Source organism: Chiloscyllium plagiosum, unplaced genomic scaffold (genome assembly GCF_037043375.1).
Source record: "Chiloscyllium plagiosum isolate Xiang-an unplaced genomic scaffold, Cpla_swu_hap1 HiC_scaffold_2, whole genome shotgun sequence".
NCBI classification, from domain to species: domain Eukaryota; kingdom Metazoa; phylum Chordata; class Chondrichthyes; order Orectolobiformes; family Hemiscylliidae; genus Chiloscyllium; species Chiloscyllium plagiosum.
In genome coordinates, this window is record NW_028270140.1 from 150,161,970 (window position 1) to 150,182,538 (window position 20,569).

Genomic DNA, 20,569 nt, shown 5'->3' on the forward strand with positions numbered 1-20,569 from the left:
GCAGAAAATTGGCATTGGTGCAACTTTACTGGTTGTTATAGTCAGTGCAGCCTCGATAGGCCAAAGGGGCTTTGTGAATCTATAAAAATCTCATTTGTCCTTCTGTCCATCGAGCTGATTGCAGCTTCCTCCACAATAGCCTACATTTCAAATGTGTTTTTTCTTCAAAGTTCAGCAGTCACATACACAGTATGCATCAACCCATATTTGCGGATTGAGGACTGGACTGTATGTATATATCAGCCATTCTTGTCACATTACTCTTGAGTATATGAAGTGGATCGAGTGATGCAGAATGAAATGAGCCAAAAACTTGAGAGAGCTGTCTGATTTCAGGCTTTCCAAACCCTCAGTTGCCTCCATGTCTAATGTCTCCCTGAGAGGTTGGGTATCCCAGCATTAACCGGATTCTCTCCTACCCACAGTTGCTGCTACCTACTCTGTATGTGCGTGTGTGAGTGCGTGTGTTTGTGTGTGTGAGAGAGACTGTGTGTGTGTGCCTGTGAATGTGTATGTGTGTGTCTGTGTACGTGTGTGTGTGTCTGTGTATGAGTGTGTGTGTGTCTGTCTGTACAAAGTTAAAAATCACACAACACCAGGTTATAGTCCAACAGGTTTATTTGGAAGCACTAGCTTTCAGAGTGCTGCTCCTTCATCAGGTGATTGTGTGTGTGTGTGTCTGTGTCTGTGTGTCTCTGTGTATGCGTGTCTGTGTGATTGTGTGTGTGTGTGTCTGTGTGTACGTGTGTGTATGTGTGTGTGTATGTGTGTCTTTGTGTATATGTGTGTATGTGTATGTGTGTGTGTGTGTATGTAATGTATGTGTGTGTATGTGTATTTGTGTGTCTGTGTGTCTTTGTGTACGTGTGTGTGTATGTGTGTGTGCATGTGTGTGTGTATCTGTGTGTGTGTGTATGTGTGTGTGTGTCTGTGTGTCTTTGTGTACGTGTGTGTATGTGTGTGTGTATATGTGTGTTTGTGTATGTGTGTGTCTGTGTGTGTGTATGTGTAAGTGTGTATGTGTGTGTGTATATGCGTGTTTGTGTATGTGTGTGTCTGTGTGTGTATGTGTATGTGTGTGTATGTGTAAGTGTGTGTATCTGTGTATGAATGTGTGTGTATATGCGTATGTCTGTGTGTGTCTCTGTGTGTGTCTGTGTATGTATGTGAGTATGTGTATGTGTGTGTCTTTGTGTGTGTGTATATGTATGTGTGTCTGTGTGTGTATGTGTCTGTGTGAGAGAGAGACCTTCACCCATAGAGAAACTCCAGCTGGTTTTAATCAGATATCCTGAGCTTGTGAAAGGTGAGAAGTAAATGAAAGGTTTTTTTTAACCCTCAGTGTGAATGTTTTATCAGAAATGTTAACCTATTTAAATCAATTGTTTTCATGCCACAGACACACACACACAGACACTTGGTGTGTTGATAAGGTAAGGATTTTCTATTTCTTTTTACCATGTGATGGGTATAAATTTTTCTTTTTTTCCTTTTCCATTTATCTATTATTAGATATTATGGTTGGACTAAGTTAAGATTCAAAATGGCAGGAGATCCCAGAGCCGTGTTATGCTTCTCTTGCTCAATGTGGGAGCTCAGGAATGTGCCTGATGTCCCTGACTCCTTCACCCATTACAGCTCTCATTATATTGCATGATGCCTCTGCAGCTATGGATGGCCTCGCTTTGGAGCATCTGTGATGCTGAGGGGGCCGTTGATAGCACCTTTAATGAATTGGTCACACCGCACGTTAGGATTGCTGAGGGAGAAAGGGAATGGGTGAACAAAAGGCAGAGAAAGAACAGGAAGGCAGTGCAGGTGTCCCACGTAATCATCTCCCTCCAAAACAGGTACAGGAGAACCTCGATTATCCGAATAACAATTATCCAAAAATCGGATTATCCAAAGGAGATCTCAAGGTCCCGATAGAAACATGATCGTGTCTTTTGTTTACAGTGATTAAATAGGGACCGTCTCCAAATGACTGACCTTCTGCCCTCTCTCTTGCAAGTTTCACAATGTCCTTCCTCTGGGAGGGAGACCAGAATTGCACACAAAATTCCAAAAGTGGCCTAACCAATGTCCTGTTCAGCTGCAACATGACCTCTCAACTCCCATATTCAATGTACTGACCAATAAAGGAAAGCATACCAAACACCTTCTTCACTATCCTATCCAGCTGCAACTTCACTTTCAAGGAGCTATGAACCTGCACTCCAAGGTCTCTTTGTTCAGCAGCACTCCCCAGGAACTTACCATTAAGTGTATATGTCCTGCCCTGATTTTCCTTTCCAAAATGCAGCACCTCACATTTATCTAAATTAAGCTCCATCTGCCACGCCTCAGCCCATTGGCCCATCTGATCAAGATCCCGTTGTAATATGAGGTAACCTTCTTCGCTGTCCGCTACACCTCCAATCTTGGTGTCATCTGCAAACTTACCAACCATATCTCCTATGTGCACATCCAATGACAAAAAACAGTGGACCCAGCACCAATCCTTACGACACACCACTGGTAACAGTCCTCCAGTCTGAGAAGCAACCCTCCACCACCACCCTCTGTCTTCTACCTTCAAGCCAGTTCTGTATCCAAATGGCTAGTTCTCCCTGTTTTCCATGTGATCTAACTTTGCTAACGAGTTAACCATGAGGAACCTTGTCGAACCCCCTACTGAAGTCCACATAGATCATGTCCTCCGCTCTGCCCTCATCAATCCTCTTCGTTACTTCTTCAAGAACTTAATTAGGTTAGTGAGACATGATTTCCCACGCACAAAGCCATGTTGACTTTCCCTAATCAGTCCTTGCCTTTCCAAATACATGTAAATCTTGTCCATCAGGATTCCCTCCAATACCTTGCCCACCACTGATGTCAGGCTTACTGGTCTATAGTTCCCTGGCTTGTCCTTACCACCCTTCTTAAACAGTGGCACCACGTTTGCCAACCTCCAGTCTTCTGGTGCCTCACCTGTGACTATTGATGATATAAATATCTCAGCAAGAGGCCCAGCAATCACTTCCCAAGCTTCCCATAGAGTTCGAGGGTACACCTGATCAGGTCTTGGGGATTTATTCACTTTTATGCATTTTAAGATGTCCAGCACCACCTCCTCTGTAATATGGACATTTTTCAAGATGTCACCATCTATTTCCCTACATTCCATATCTTCCATTCTCCACAGTAAATACTGATGAAAAATACTCATTTAGTATCTCCCCCATCGTCTGCGGTTCCACACATAGGCCCACCTTGCTGATCTTTGAGGAGTCCTTTTCTCTCCCTAGTTACCCCTTTGTCCGTTACATATTTGTAGAATCCATTTGGATACTCCCTAACCCTATTTGCCAAAGCTATCTCTTTTTGCCCTCCTTATTTCTCCCTTAATTATACTCCTACTGCCTTTATACTCTTTTAGGGAATCGCTTGATCTATACTGTCTATACCTGACATATAATCTGGAGAAATGTGAGGTTATGTACTTTGGCAGGAAGAATAAAGGAGCTGAATATTATTTAAATGGTGAAAGACTGCAGATGTTCAACTGACTTGCTGATTAAAGTATGCTGCAAGTTTATAACTTTGTTTCCCAATTTCTGTTTGAAGTGTTACCATTTGTCATCATTTTCTTGTCACCTGTAGTTCATTCAATGGCTTGGCTATCTCCTCAGGAAGTGAAATTGTAAAGATGATTCTTTCCAAATTCCTTGCGCATCGTAAGAACTCAACTATTTCAATCCATCTCACAATACATTTGCTATTACATGGAAGCCAAAGACCATTCATCCCCTAAGTCTGGCTGGAAAAGCTTTTCAATTCGTCTTGTACCTCACACCTTTCCCAACAGCCCAGTAAATGTCTCCCCTTTAACTATTTATTCAAACCCTTTCCCTCCTGGGTCTGAGTCTTTCAGGTTGCATGTTCCAAACCCGTGACCAGTGTGAGACACGTTTGATCTCCTGTTACCCATTGCCCTACCCAGCCAGAGGATGGTCATCTCGGAGTATAGCTGCAGTCAGACATTTCCATCAGAAATTACTACCACTCCTTAAAAACTGACAAAACCTCCATCTGAAATTGAAAGCAGCAAGTGATGAAGAAATGCAGGGGGCAAGGCAGACAGCACCTGCAAAGAGAAGAATAGGTTCATGATTTGAGTGGGATCTTCCTTTACAAAATCTATCACTGCATTCTCTATTTTTTTTGGTGGGTAAATTTCAAGTATTGATAGATGCACGTGAATACACCAATACAATAAATCAATAACTAGTTTTGCAATGAATCAGCAATTGTATCATTACAACAGTACTTGTAATGTCACAGAGTTTGTAATATCAAAATAAACAAATGATTGCAATATCACAATCAAATATAATAACATTAAAATATACTAATGGTACAATGAACCAGAGACAGTCATATACCAGTGGTCTAGACTGTAATATTACAATACATCAGATTTGTAATGTTACGTTATACCAATGACATAATTTCACAATGAACGGTGATTGTAATGTTACAGAGAGAAAATGAGGTCTGCAGATGCTGGAGATCAGAGTCGAAAGGTGTCCTGCTGGAAAAGTAGAGCAGATCAGACAGCATATTATGCTCAAAATGTCGACTCCCCTGCTCCTCGGCTGCTGCCTGACCTGCTCTGCTTTGCCAGTGCCACACTTTTCGATTGTAATGGTACAGTGTACAAGAGACTGAGAAAGCTATAGCCTTACAGTTGACACATCTGCTACACACACTAGAACTAAACAGGATATGCAGGAAAGTGCTTGACCACAGCATGGGGAGGGGGGTGGGGGGTGATTTGTTCAGAAGAATTAAGGACATCTGTTCTTGGTGTCAATGGATCAGTGTAAATAAGATGATAATATTTGTTCACTTGTAGAATGTGTGGCAGTACTTCCTTTTGACCCTAAGGGCTGGAAGCTGTGCATATTTTATAGTTGGATGGTGGATAACTGAATTTCTGGTTTATATTGAAGACTTTTAACAAACCTCATACTCAATAGAAAAAGAACTTGTAATTTAATAAGCTGAGAGGAATGTGCATGTTATAGAACAGTCCGTATACATTTCCACACTGAGCAGATTTGAATTTATGAAGCTCAGCTCCCTAATCTCGACTGTTCTGGAATGTGAAAATGTCATTACCCTTTCAGGCTAGGAAAACACAAAGGCTGAAACTGAGATAGTAAGGAAGTTGGAAGATGTTCATGTGTGTGAGAGCGAGAGAAAACATTCTTCTGTAAATTACATTCACTGACCTAAGGGTTCAAGTGACATTGAGAGAGACAGGGAGGGAGAGAGAGTGAGAGAGAGAGAGAGAGGATGGAAGCTGGTGGAATCATTAACTCTTTGTGGTCTGATTTGAGTGTATACTTGCTTGTCATGGATTGAATGTTTGTGTCTTGTTCCCTGGAGCTCGAGATCTGGGAGTGTTATGAATTTAATTTGCATTTTGGGAATCTAAGATGATTTTTAAAAAATGCCATTTTGTAGGATAATGATACGGGACATGTTAGCTGAGCGAGGTTAACTCATGACCTTTTCTACATAGTTTAGACTAGTCTCTTGTTATGATGTCCTGTTAAACGAGAGCTTAAAGGCAATTGGCCATTTGGGTTGGCTTGATCAGGGGTCCCACTTTGATGTGCATGTAGCTTAATCAGTCAAGCGTACTCAGACCTGTCAATGAGTTTCTCTTCCTCTGAAAACATTTGCAATTTTATTGCTGCTTATCTGATTAAGGACATGTGGCATTTTTATAATTTTAGTATTACTTTCCGTGTAAAGACAACTTGTTTGCAGCAATAAGGGGAGAAACCTGAGAGAGCTCTTATGGGTAAGAGCTGGATCCGTACTCTGCTATTTGGTTTTAGGACCTTAGCTTAAGCCTGGCTTGTAGGTATCTATGTTATAGTGTAACATTGATGCCATTGATAAATAAAGGTAATAATTTAGATTAAACTGTCTGTAAGAATTTTATATTCCAGATTACCACAGAGTACGATTTCCGGGACAAACCAAGAGAGACTACAGGTCGAGTCCATTAGGGATTCCCCCAGCCATCGTGAACGGGTACTTTAACAAGAATGTAATGTTACAGTGTACCACCGATTGTAATGTTACAATTGATTGTAACCGATTGATTAACCGATTGTAATGTAACACTACAGCATACCGGAGATTGTAATGTTACAAAATACTTGAGATTGTAATGTTACATGTTATGTGCAGATAAAATTCTCTTTCTGCTAGTGTTTAATACAGGTATGGAAATGACATTAATAAAAATAGAGAAGTCAAATAGGGTACACACAAAACAATTGTTACAATATCTGTTTCTCTCAACATTACAATACCTGAATTGCTCAGCATTACAATACCTGGCTCTCTTTGGGTAAGAGTTTATGGAGGAGAAAGTGAGGTCTGCAGACGCTGGAGATCAGAGCTGAAAATGTGTTGCTGGAAAAACGCAGCAGGTCAGGCAGCATCCAGGGAACAGGAGAATCGACGTTTCGGGCATAAGCCTGAAGAAGGGCTTATGCCCGAAACATCGATTCTCCTGTTCCCTGGATGCTGCCTGACCTGCTGCGCTTTTCCAGCAACACATTTTCAGCTAAGAGTTTATGGAGCTTGCTATATTATGGAATGAAAGCAGGAAAGGCAGGAAATGCTTAACATTATCTGCTGAGACACAGACTGTTAATATTTCAGGTTTTATCAATTTTAACATTAAATCCGCTTCATCACAGATGCTTCCATAACTGGATGTTTCCACCTTTTGTGTTTTAGATTATTTTCTAATCAATCTGTTTAGAGATGTTATTACAGCTAGCTGGAGCTTCAACCCAAATCTCCTGGCTCTGAGGTTGGAACACTATCACTGTATTAAATGAACCCTCTATTTTCTGCAGAAGCAAATTATTGCCAATGCTAAAATCTGTTCGGGGAACAACAAATACTGGAGATCACAATGGGTCAGGCAGCATCCATGGAGGGAGAGCAAGCTAATGTTTCAAGTCTAGCTGACTCTTTATCAGAGCTGATGTGGAGGGGGCTACAGCATTTATTTTACATTTGGGGGTGGGGAGAGGTGGAGGTGGGTGTAGAGTGCTGAGGGAGAAGGGATGCTGATAGATTAGCTTAGATTCCCTACAATGTGGAAACAGGCCATTTGGCCCAACAAGTGCTCACTGACCCTCTGAAGAGGAACCCACCCAGACCCATTTCCCTCTGACTAATGCACCTAACACTATGGGCAATTTTGCATGGCCAATTCACCTAACCTGCACATCTTTAAATTGTGGGAGGAAATCGGAGCACCCGGAGACACCCACGCAGACACAGGGAGAATTCCACACAGAGAGTCACCGAGGCTGGAATCGAACTCAGGTCCCTGGTGCTGTGAGGCTGCAGTGATAACCATTGATAGTTCAGACTAAATGATTGGAATGAGAAAATTGCAGAACAATGGTGTGTCTACCTGCCAGACTGGTAAGAACAGACAGTCCCACTGGTGTTGGGGAGGAGGGAGGGAGAACATGACAACAGAGAATGTAAGAAGTGAAGCTCATAGAAAGGGAAGGAATGAGAGTGGGTTCATAAACTGAAGCTGTCGAATTCAACATTAAATCTATTTTCTGTTTTTACTTCAGGTTTTCAGCATCTGCAGTATTTTGCTTGTGTAATCCTCTCGAGTTAGACTTCAAAACATTTTGTCTTTTACGAAGTCAGGTGGTGATGTAGGTGAAACCTTGCAGCACACAGACATCAGAACTTTTGCAGAACCTTTAATTTGCTTTTATTGGTACAATATTTACATGGCATTGCTTTCATTATACAAGTAATCGTCTTTACAGCTTCCTTTAGAAATATGCATCAAACAAGCCACGCACTACAGCACGCATACGCGATCATCTTACACTCACAGTGGCAACCTGCTGTCCAGCCACCAGCTTCAGACTAACACATCTTGTACACATCAGGAATCGAACCAGAAACCGGTGTCTACATTCTGGTGTAAGGAAAAGGAGGCCAATGTACTATTGGAATCTGGAACATAAAACAGCAATTGGCTGTCCTGTGAATCTACCGCCCCCCCCCCCCCCCCTCAAAACTGACTCCTGCTCAACAGACCAAACAGCAGTTTCATTGGTTCAGACTGATGCCATCTCTGACTAGACTGTTTGCAGTTTGGATTTCTCCCTGCTTTGCCCAAGGCCTGATATCCTTATTTAAACAATGGCAAACTTGTTTCTTGTGTTACTTGCCTGCCTGGACTCAGTGCAAGCTCTGGCCCATGAATACATTCCAAGAAAGTAACTTTGCCTTGTATATCGGCCTGGGATAATCCAGGCAATTCCGATAGAAATCCAAACCGTACCCAGACCTGGATCATCTGCTGTACTGACCCAGCCTGGTCTACCTGTGACTCCAGACTCAAAGCTGGCCGTTAACTGGGCAATTAGGGATGGACAATAAATGATGGCCCAGCCAGCAGTGCCCATATCTCATGAACAAATACAAGAAATAAAAGCGAGCTGTAAAAGTTTTCGGAGATGAGGATTGAGATGGTCTGTCACAATGATCATCATAGCTATGGCCTTTGACAGATTCAAAATGGATTCTACAAATGATCCTATGATTCTCAATATGTACATCAATTATCCTTGTCATCAGCAGGTACAGGCTTTCAACTGAAACAGTTACAACTGACCAGCAGCAAAGAACCCTGTGGAACATTTAAATTATAGCTCAAGAAAAGGGATGGAACACATCTCACACCTGTTAGAAAACTCGGCCAGACATCTCCAATTTGTACAATTGCGCATTTTCACAGAAAGCTTTGATACATTCAGTAAAGAGACAGTATCCCATGTTGGCATCAAACTTAGAGATCAAAACGATTCAAGATAGTGCTTTGTTTTAATATTGGTAATCTAGTTTTTTAAAAAAATCAGTCTCATCACATGTTTCCCTGGAGTTGAGTTGATACACCTTCCTAACCTATTGCCTCCAGAAACTGTGAGGGGTGTTCTGTTATGCTGGTGCCATCAGTAGCTCTATGCGCTCTCTGGTTGGGGGGTGGGGGGGGGGGGATCTCTATCACAGAGGTGAGCTCTGAACTCCTGGCCTTCAGGAGTGGGAAGGATAGGATGTTGGAGTGCACCCAATCCTGGGAAAGTGCTTAAATTCCAGTCAAACATAAACCCTACAACCACAAAATGCTAAATGGCTGCATGCAGCACACCAAACCGATTGGGAAGTTATCACATGTCCTGTCTTTTGAACAAAACTGGCAGCAGTATCTCACAAAAATAATAAAGCGCTGTATTGGCTAACAAAGTCTAAACGACATCATCTTTCTAACACTGATTAGCCCTAACATTAACACTCAGCAAGGACAGCACACATCAGCATCAAACCCTTGGCTTTTCTGCCAAAAGTTTCTATTGCTGACAGCGGGGTACGGAAAAATGTGTCAGTCTGAATGCACCACCTGAGCATATTCCACCCAGTCCAGGAAGGCCCACCAACGGGAGATCATCTAGCAACAGGCAGGCTGGGCAAAACTCAGATGGGAAATCACAATCTGGGCTTCACTTAAACAATGCAAATATTTCAAATTACTAAACAAAGAATTCATCACTGCAGTTCGGGTAATAATGTTCTAACAGGAATAACGTGCTAATAGTACATATAGACAGTCTGGTGTTCCTGCACTGATAGTGAGGCTAATCATTAAGACTTGTTTTCCTCCCCCATCTATGGCAACCATGGGTCATTGCTGAGGTATTTCTGAATTAAGAAAGTGCTTCATTGTCCTGATTGGACTCGGCAAGGACTTTGGGGTAAAGCAGGAGAATCCCACAGTCTCCTTTCAGATTCAATGATATCCAACTCAAAGTAGATTTGCTTCACCTACTCTACAGAGGATTAATATACTATTTGAATTGTCCGAAACTAGTTTACAAGCATTTCACATGCTTTTAATGAAACATTCAGAATAAACAAATTTAAGCAAAATTATAAACATGCTGGGATTGCTTCTCTCACTCCCTAAAGTGGGATAAGGCATTGGCATGAGTACAGGGGCTGTCTACACACAGACAGGGTCTGTATCAGCTCAGCCAATCTATCTTAGTAAAGTATAGTCACCATAGACCTACTCTCCCATTAACGAGACAGAGAGACAACCGGGGCTGGTTTAACCTGAGGGTCACCACGCCTCAGGTGAGGGGAGAGGTTGACAAGAAGAGTCCTTCATGGTAACCTCAGCTAGTGCAGGAATTGAACCCACGCTTTGACATCACTCACCAGACTTCCAGGCAACTTAGCTAACTAGTGATAGCCCCCTACCTTAAGAACATGATGAGAGGGGAGAGATACAGAGGGGCAATTATTTCACACCGAGGGTGGTGAGAGTCTGGAATGGGCTGCTAGGGGTAGTGGTGGAAGTGAGTACAATTTTATCATTTAAGAACCATTTAGACAGATACATGGATGGGATAGATATGGAAGGAAATGGACCAAACACAGGCAAATGGGATGAGATTAATTGTGAAGACTGGGCAGCATGGACAAGTTGGGCTGTTTTCACGCTGGAAACCTCTGTGACTCAATGATAATGTTATTGAATACACTTGCATTGAAAGTGAATTGATTTGATAAAGGATAGAAGACAGAGAGGAAGCATAAAAAGGTCATTTTCAGATTGGCAGGTTGATGATTAGTCAGCTACTGAATAGATCAGGTCTCAGATCTCAGCTATTTACAATCGATAGCAGTTCATTAGGTGAAGGGAACCAGTGTAAGGAGGACAGGTTATCTCAAAGCAGGCTCGATAACCTCACATCCAGATGAATTCACTTCTTGTGATGCTGTTATAAATGTGAGTACCCTGATTGGCGAGGTGGTGAGCTCAGTGCTCCTGGCAAAGGAAGGTGGCAGCCATATTGAGGCTGAACAGAGCAGGCAGCTTATGCACAGAGGATAAAACAATGCAGAAAAGGGTGACCAGACTGTATCAGGGTAAAGCACACATTCCAACCCAGAGCTTAATAACTTGTTCTATAGAATCCCTACAGTGTGGAAACAGGCCATTTGGCCCAACAAGTCCACACCGAACCTCCAAAGAGTATGTCTCTCAGACCCATTCCCCTACCCTATTACTCTACATTTATCCCTGACTAATGCATCTAACCTATACATACCTGAACACTATGGGCAATTCAGCATGGCCAATTCACCTAACCTACACATCTTTGGATTGTGCATCCCCAATGCAGACTCGGGGAGAATGTGCAAACTCCACACAGACAGTTGCCCAAGGCTGGAATCGAACCTGGGTCCCTGGCACTGTGAGGCAGCAGTGCTAACCACTGAGCCATCGTGTCACCCATCATGAGGGGGGCTTTCCTTCGCCCTGCACCAAAGGTGACAGCTCCACCTCAGCGCGTAGCACATTGTTGGTGCTTGCTGAAATAAGCACTTTAACACAATTACATCCTCAATGGCTGAGGCCTCTATATAAAAAAACTCCTGAAAGATCTCATTAGGCCTTTACCCCACCCCCTCCCCCCTCCCCACTCCCCAACTAGACCTTTGAAAATTACAAACTCCCTTCGAAGAGACTGGATCCCAGGATGTGACAGCACTGGCCCACGAAAAGTGGTCAAACAGAATGGGCGTTTACTGTCTGGGAGTCCAGATGGGTGAATGGTGATCTCTTTGAGATTCAGACAGGGACAAATAGGATCTCCTAGCAGGAGAAGCCACAGTTGGATGGCAGGGTTTTGGATAAAGGGCCAGCCATTTGAGCTGAAACACTTGGAGATTTATTTAATTTGTGAATCTTTGGGATTCTCTCCCTCACAGGATAGCGTATGGGTCACCACTGAATGTGTTAAGGTTAAAGCTGATGGACTGTTAAGTAAATCAAGGGACACAGGGATCAGGCAGCAATAATGGAATTGGAGTCAAGGGTCAAGCACTACTTTGTAGCACATGCTGATAGGCTCAATGGCCTTCTTCTGCTCCCCTCTGTTCTGGTTTGGAGGATATAAACAGTGCTCTGCACCCACAACACATCTCAGACAAAGCATGATGTCAAACCTCGGGATTTCATTATGGAGACTGGAGCCAATTTTAACCTAAATGGCAACCCTCTCCCCCACTGAGATTGGGTGGAGCATTCTGCATTACACTCTTTTCTATTCCAGAGCCGTTAGGGATAGGGAATTAATGCTGGTGACACCCACATCAATACCTGTGAAGGAATTAAAAATAAATTCAGTGTCAAGTAAAATTGATCTGGATGTAAAACCAGTTTTGTGTCCAATCTTGGGACGGGGTGATGGTGGCGGTGGGTGTGGGAGAGGTTAAAGTTGTACCCAGTGGGTGGTAAATGTTTAGGAAATGGCTGTTTTGAGTGTCACTGGTGAGAAACTGTGAAAATCCAAACACCAACAGTTTGTGAGAGCAGTAACTGATGGGAACTCAGTTTGAACATTCTGGACTCAATATCAAGCTCAACAACATGGTACTTGAGCTCTCCCATGTCCTTACCCCAATCCCCACACACCAGAAGGACTTTTGCCCGAAACGTCAACTCTCCTGCTCTTCGGATGCTGCCTGACCTGCTATGCTTTTCCAGCACCACCCTCTCGACTCCAGCATCTGCAGTCCACACTTTCGCCTTGTTAGCTGCTATTACACACAACCCATTGTTAGCCACTAACTATCCCCATTAACAGCTATTCACCCTCCTCGACAGGTCGTTATCCACTCCTTTGTCTGTCCAACTGTCCCCCTCTCTCCCCCCACCCTATCTTCTGCATATCAACCAACGTTTTCCCAGCTACCATCAGTTCTGAGGAAGGGTCACGGACCAAATGTTAACTCTGATTTCTCTCCACAAATGCTGCCGGACCTGCTGAGCTCTTCCAGCAATTTCTGTTTTGGTTTTGAACAGTTGCCCAGCCCAGGGTATCTGAGGAAGTGTACTATATGGACAGCAACCAAAAACAAAAGCAACACCCCCACCCCCCACCCCCTCCCAACCCACCCCACCCTGAGCGAAGCCCAAATGCAGACTGAAAGGGGGCATGGATCTCTGCTGGTTTTTCCCACTTTCCTTCTGACTACGGGAAACAGGGAAACAGCCCCAGGAGACGGCGACCAGGAGAGGGGTGAGCCTACAGTGTGAGCTGAAAATAGCAAGGAATCTCTTCAGCCCCAGAGCTTTCAGAAATATATGTACACATTAACTTGGTCAGCCAGGAGACTTGCCTGGCAGTGGAGGTTAGCCAACAAAATAATGTCCCTTTACAACATTTGTATGTACTGATTCAATGTACTGGTAACATGAACAATATTTGCATGCACAAATTCGGTCACAATACAAAATTAATTTTTACTGTAAGGATACTCATAGAGTTTCATCATTGAATTGCAGCCAGCATCTGACAGACGCTTAAAAGTCAATTACAAAGTAGTTCTTATTACTGAAAACACGAACACCATTGGCTGTAATACTGCTTATCATAGTCTCCGATGTCAGTTTATTGCTGAATTGGATGGTTAAGGCTTAAAGGGACAATACAAGTGAAAATCAATAAACCAGAGAGCAACTGGGGGAATAAAAGAGGGATTAAAGACTGTGAGAAGACAGGCATTTGGCATCTGAATGTTATAAACACTCAGAACATCAGTTCAAATTTCCTTTATTCACTCCATTTATCATTAATTTGTTAAAAGCGTTTGTCAGGAAATGTTAAACACAAATTTTAAATGTTGGCTATTTAACATACTGGCCTGGAGTATGCAGCAAGACCCAACTCCTGAAACATCAAACTTCTCTGTGTCTAGCTGCTGTCAGTTTCCTCACTTAACTACAAAGTCTTCCTACTGGGCACGTCTGGGACAAGCAGAGGAAGAAAAGTTATGCTGAGAAATTATCCTTCAGAATTGGTCTCTGTTCTTTTATATGTCGGCAGTTTTGAGATATGGGGCAAAGGAAACCATTTCGAGAAACAATTTGAATCAAGATTGTCATTCACAATTCTTCCAGCAGCTAATGTTGGATCAATTGTTAGTTTTAAATCTGAGATAGATATTGTTTTGTTAAGCAAAGAGATAGAGGCCAGAGGCAGGGATATGGAGATAGGCTGCAGATCAGCCGTGGTCTCACTGAATGGCAGAACAGATTGGAGGAGCTGAATGGCCTACTCCTGTACACCTCTTTCCCCTTTTCTCTTCAAGTTTTTGTCTTACAGATACTTACTACATACTGTACTTCAAGCACTTGCACTGTCTTAGGTCTGAGTAACCCATTTGACCACATGTTCACATTCGTGCAGCTTGGATCCCTTTACCTGTAACTCATAAGGTCTTTATAATTAGCACTGTCCCTCCTTGAACTGCTGCTGTCCCTGTGCTCCCGAACACCGTGAGGGAGTGAATGGCAGGATTTTGACCCAGCGACACTGATGGAACAGCGATAAGTTTCCAGATCAGGATGGTGAGTGGCTTGGAGGGGAACTTGAGGTGTTCCCATGTATATGTTGCCCTTGTCCTTCTAAATGGTAATGGTTATAAGTTTCTGCTAGAGAGACATTATTCACATCAGGGATCTGACCTGGAATCGTCAGACAATGCAGTGCCAGGTCGTGAGGTGTGTTTTTGTTGATTTGTTTGTGGGGTATGGGTTTTGTGAGCTCAGCTAGTGTTCGTCAGCCGTCCTGGAGAAGGTGATGGTGAGCCTAAATGCAACAATCTTGGGGTGGAAGGACACCCAGTTAGGGAGAAACTTTGAGGATTTGGGTCACAGGACAATGAAGGAATGGCGAGATATTTTCAAGTTAGATTGGTGTGTGCCTTTGAGCTGCTAGTGGTGACTGGAGACCTCAATGCCATCTCAATGTTTGAGATAGTTATCCATTGGCAATAAGGCATGCCTGTGTGACAAGCTCAGCAAGCAACACACACACCTCCAGATCAGGTCATATACATCCTCCCGATTACAGAATCATGTCACAATTACTGCTGCCTTTGTGTGATCGTGAGTAAAGGTGAGCCACGGTTCATTTGAGACTTTTCTCATTTATTACAGCACTTCAGAGTTTCATCTTCAAAACTTGCCGGCTAGGACTTCCCTTGTATGGCATCAACTCGTTTTTTTTTATTGCTTTTCATGACTATGGGAAAATAAATAGTGTACACTGAACAGATGGAGAAATCTGGGAATGGGATTGGTTTGTATTCTCACAGCCATTAAACCATTTCTTCATTCCAGGCTAATTCTGTTTCACTCAACCCTCCACTCTTGGTGGCTAGATCAAGGCAGGAGGCTGACAGCAAATTTCCTCTCAATCCACCCAAGCAAAGGGCCAATAGAGGTCGGCTGGGGGGAGGAGGGGGGGGGGGGGGGGGGTCGGTACAATTAAAGCCGGAATTCGCTTTTTACTAAGAAACAAGTTTCAGGTTGGATTTGGTGAAGTGGGGTGGAGTCAATTTCAACTGGCAAGATCCCCTGGTGGATAAACCTCTTCAAGCCCAACCAATCACAGAGCTCGTGTTTTACAACATGCACAGAAACCAATGAAAAGGCTCACCACTCTGAGCGGGAAGTATAAACAGCCAAACAGGGCAGAATTTGGAACGAAGGGTCTTCAGAGAGATTTGGTGTCTTTTTCCTCAGGTTGTAACTAACTGTCCCACCTCAGGACACAGGCCATTCCTCAGGATCCATTCACTTTCCCATCCTCTGACCCAGTTTTAATTCACCCATCAAATGATCAGGCTGATGTAAAAAAGAGAGAGTAACATAGGGATTCCTGTAAAGGATACATTATCCACACTAAACTGTTACATTGGAGACAATTTTTTGCACTCACATTAGCGTACTTTATTCTAAAGCAAAAAAAAATCCTAATGATCCCACCCCTTGTTACAACCTGATACCACACCCAGTATTCAGCACTAACTCTACAACAGGGATTGAGATGTGGCTCCTTGCTGTCCCCAATAGTTCCTGATCTCGGCTGGGCATTAGCCAAAGGTCAATCGACTATCACCCTCTTGCGCCTCCCAGTGGCCATCTTAGGTTCAGCCCTGTTTACGGCCAGACCACGATCCAGAGAGAGAGAGAGAGAGAGACTGAGGAGAGAAACAGAAGAGCCTTATTGTTACAAAAAAAAACAACTTGAAAATGAAACAAAAGTCATCGAGATTTCCCTAGGAGTGGCACAGAATAAAACAGGTCCTCTCACCCGTGGAGTTGCTTGGCCACACGAGCTGTGGGAGTATTGTAGACCAATATTGTGCTAGTTTTAGAACTGCAACGAACTCACCATCGCCAGCGAGGTATAATCTATGTACAGAAAATGACTAAAAAATAATTTGGACTGATGTGAGAGATCTTCACTACTTCAGATACACATTCGCTTGACCGTACATTAGAAGCCAAGAGATATTCATTGCCGATAAAATACTATCTTTAAAAAAAGAAAATTTGACCATTGCCAACTCAACTTCGGTATCTTTCAGAAAGCATCGGCGTAACAAAAATAAACAAAGCAACCAATCCTTGTCCATTAACCAGGAATGACTTTGTGAAAAAGTATCTCTTCAGTTTTTTTTGTACACGTACATGTCTATTACAAAGTACTGATACTAAAATCAACGAGGATCAGCATCTCTGAGAAAGTCACTGAAGTGCAGTTCCAGAAATTTGTTTTCGTATATATATATATATTTATATTTTGGACATCTCCCTTATTAAAACTAAAATTCAGCTATCCTCTTGTTTGGAATTCAAGACAGACATTCAGCATGCAAAACAAAAAAAGCTTTTAAGATATTACACAGTTGTTACTTCATGATTAAGGAGTTATATCCTTTGTCTTATTGTTCAGGCAGGCACTGTACAATACACTCAGGGTACAGACACATGCCAATTGCATTACTTCTGCATTCTACCAGTCACGAGGTTGATGTCATTAAAGCAACTACCATAGCAACACTAGCAAGGCAGCAGAAACTATTCACGACTATTTTTAATTACTAATAATTTTTGTTTGTTTTTGCTTATGGATTTTGACTTTGCGATTGTATGTGATCTTTTTTATTGTTTGGAAGAGCCATTCTCCTTGATCCCTACGGACTCTGCCTGTGCCATTGATATGGTGGGGAGGAGGGTCGGGGAAGGGAAGGGAGATGCATTTTCTTAGAAACCGCAACCTCCCTCCGACTCTAATGACATCATTCAGCTCAAGCGCAAATTAAAAATAAAACCCAGGAACCAAACCAAAAACCTGCCAGTAGCATCCGGTTTGCATGCGAATGATTTACTCACTGTCACCCAGGAGAAGGGGAGGGGAGAGAGAACTCAATGATTATTTCACAATATGCAACGTGGGTCAAGAGGTCCAAGTTGACCAAATGCTGAAAGTAATGGGAGTAACAGTCAATGGTATTGGTTGCATCTGGCTCTCACTGTCGAATTTAGCAGGTGCAGCACATCTAAAGGTTAAATTTCTTTCCTTTTTTCAAAAAAAAACAACAAAAAAACTGCATGTTGGAGTCCAGATGCACATGGATCAGGTCAAGAGGGAGTGTCATCACATTTAGCAGCTCTCGCCTGTCTGAGCAGCATGGGGGCGAAATCAGTGCGTTTCCTTTCCAAACCCCCCCCCCCCCCCCCCCACGGTCATCTCAAAGGCTGTTGGGAGTAACGCTGGCATCGGAGGGGAGGGAGGGCATGCTTGTCGGCGTGGGGAGGGGAGAAGCTGGGCTGGGTAGTTTGATGGGGGGTGGTGGAAGGGGGAAAGAGCATTGGTTAATGAGCAGCATCACTCACAGGACATGCAAGCGCACACCGAGCCCGTCCTTGGGAAACCCAGCCCCAATCCTATGGGCGGTGTGTGTGTGTGTGTGAGAGAGACCCATGGTACTGGAGAAGGTCTAGCAAGAGGAACATGGACCCAGCCATGCGGCCCCACCAGCACCATCAGGGACGGCTGGGACTCTTAGGGGACGTGAAGAGGGTTAGGGAGAGGAAGTAAAGTCGAGCTATTACAGAGCGGGATGGGGGGGGGGGTGTGTGGGGGGTGGGGGGACGCGGGTTATTCTTCACGCACAAGGAGCCGGTAGCGGTGGTAACGGAGCTGGAAAAACATCTTCTCCAGGAGGGAGTGGCTCATGCCCGGCAGCACGTAGTGTTCGGTGATGCCCACGTAGCGGAAACCCAGCGACTCGTACAGCTTGTGGGCTGCCGGCTTGACAGCGGTGGTCCCCAGCACCACCGCCGAGTAGTTGCTGAGCACCGCAAACTCCAGCACCCTGCGGCCCAGGGCCTTGGCGATGCCCTTGCCCCGCTGCTCAAAGTCCACCGACATGCGGCGCAGCTCCACCACGTTGTCCTCCTCGTGGCCCCTGGCCGCCACGATCCCGACCACGTTGCCGTCCAGCGCGGCCACCCAGAAGCAAGACCCTGCGGCGAGACGGAAAGAGACGGGCTGAACAGCGGGCAGAGGCCAAACGCGACCCGCAGACCGCCGGGGGGGGGGGGAGCCAGATTCCGGGATCAGCGGCGCTGTGGCGGCGGCTCCTGCTGCGCCCTTCCAGCGCCACTGATCCAGAAGCGGGCGGAATATTGTCGCACCCGGCTGGTAGTTCTCTTGACGGGGAGGTGGGGGGGGGGGGGGGGGGGGTAGATGTTGACTGGGTGATGTCGTCAGTGATTTAAAAGACAGACGAGATGCAAAAGATGCCTGTTACACTCAGTCAAAATCTACCCTGATAACATCGCACCAATAAACAAGACAAAAGAGGAGAATCCACCAGTTATTAGTCTCTGTCTATACACATATACACTAGCCACTTGGCTATTAATGTGAACATATTATAAATATTAAAAGGGCATAGATTTTACACAGAAATCAATGCATATACTTGTGAAAGTTACTCAGTAATATCTGGGGTATTTCAGCGAACATCCCCCTCCTTCCCCTTTTCCTCCCACTCTCATCACCACACCTTTCCCAAATACTTTACTGCCTATTCAAGAATGATTCGGACATGCCGGTGTTGGGCTGGGGGTGTACAAAGTTAAAAATCACACAACACCAGGCTATAGTCCAACAGGTTTAATTGGAAGCACTAGCTTTCAGAGTGCTGCTCCTTTGTCAGGTGATGAAGGAGTGTCGCTCTGAAAACTAGTGCTTTCAATTAAACCTGTTCGACTATAACCTGGTGTTGTGTGATTTTTAACTTTATTCAAGACTGCATAGCACAATAGGAGCAAATTAACATATACATGATCAGCATAAGAGTCATAGAGATGGAGAGCACAGAAACAGACCCTTCTTGTCCAACTTGTCCATGCCAACCAGATGTCCAAAACTAATCTTGTCCCATTTGCCCATGTCCCTCTAAACCCTCCCTATTCATATACCAATCCAGATGCCTTTTAAATGTTGTAATTGTACCGGCTTCCACCACATCCTCTGGCAGCTCATTCCACACATGTACCACCCTCTGTAGGTAGGCCATTCGGTCCCTCACGTTTGCTCCTCCATCAGGACCATGACTGATCTGATTGTTCCATATTCCTGCCCCTCCCCCTGAAACCCTTTCACTTCATAAGAATCAGTCCACACTGGCCTCAGAAATATTGAAAATGACTGAACTTCCATTATCTTTTCAAAAAGCGTTCCAAACACTTACATAAGAAAAAAATAATTCTCCCCATCTCTGATCTTAAATGGACAACTCCTTATTTTATTAAACAGCAACCCTGTGTTGTAGAATCTCACACAAGAGGAAACATCCTTTCCATATCCATGCAGTGAAGAGGATTCTAATGTGGGGTGCATCCTCGGCTATTCAAGAAAGTAGCTCCTGAGATATTGGATGCACTGGCAGTAAGTCACCACAGTCTTACCAGATCATGGCACTGCTCTCTCATTGGAGAGGGAGAGAGTGACGATCCTGGTTTAATCTGAGAGGGACCGCACTTCAGGTGAGGGGAGAGGTTGAGAAGGAAGCCCCTAGATAATAGTCCAGGACTCCTGAGATTCTGGGAATGTTCCAGGGTGGCATGGTGGCTCAGTGGTTAGCACTGCTGTATCACAGTACCAGGGACCTGGATTCGATCCCAGCCTTGGGCAACTGTCTGTGTGGAGTCTGCACATTCTCCCTGTGCATGGATTTCCTCCCATTATCCAAAGATGTGCAGGTTAGGTGAATTGGCCATGCTAAATTGCCCATTGTGTTCAGGGATGTGTAGGTTAGGTGCATTAGTCAGGGTTAAATGTAGAATAATAGGGTAGAGTAATGGGTCTGGGTGGGTTACTCCTTGGAGGGTCGGTGTGAACTTGTTGGGCCAAAGGGCCTGTTTCCACACTGTAGGGAATCTAGGATTGAAAAACTGGCAATGGAGTATTTTTCTTTCAAGAATGGAGAGACAATAACGTAGCTGTAGGCCAGTTAACTTAATTAGAATTAGCTTCATTGTCACAATGTACTGATGAGGAAAATATTGGTCTGTTAT

At 44.0% G+C, this 20,569-nt stretch overlaps 1 protein-coding gene across 2 annotated transcripts in view; it reads right to left on the reverse strand.

Annotated features, from left to right (window-relative positions):
- Nucleotides 1-11,611: 11,611 nt before the first annotated feature.
- Nucleotides 11,612-20,569, reverse strand: part of aspnat (aspartate N-acetyltransferase) — a 112,479-nt gene continuing 103,521 nt past the window's right edge. The window contains exons 3-4 of one of the 2 annotated variants that reach the window (XR_015751398.1): nucleotides 16,287-18,508; nucleotides 11,612-16,173 (exon numbers count right to left, since the gene is read on the reverse strand). Coding sequence is in view for 1 of the 2 variants with exons in the window: in XM_087974625.1 (XP_087830751.1) it covers nucleotides 18,141-18,508 (368 nt within the window). In the remaining variant the exon portion in view is untranslated. The other variant, XM_087974625.1, reaches the window with a different exon arrangement.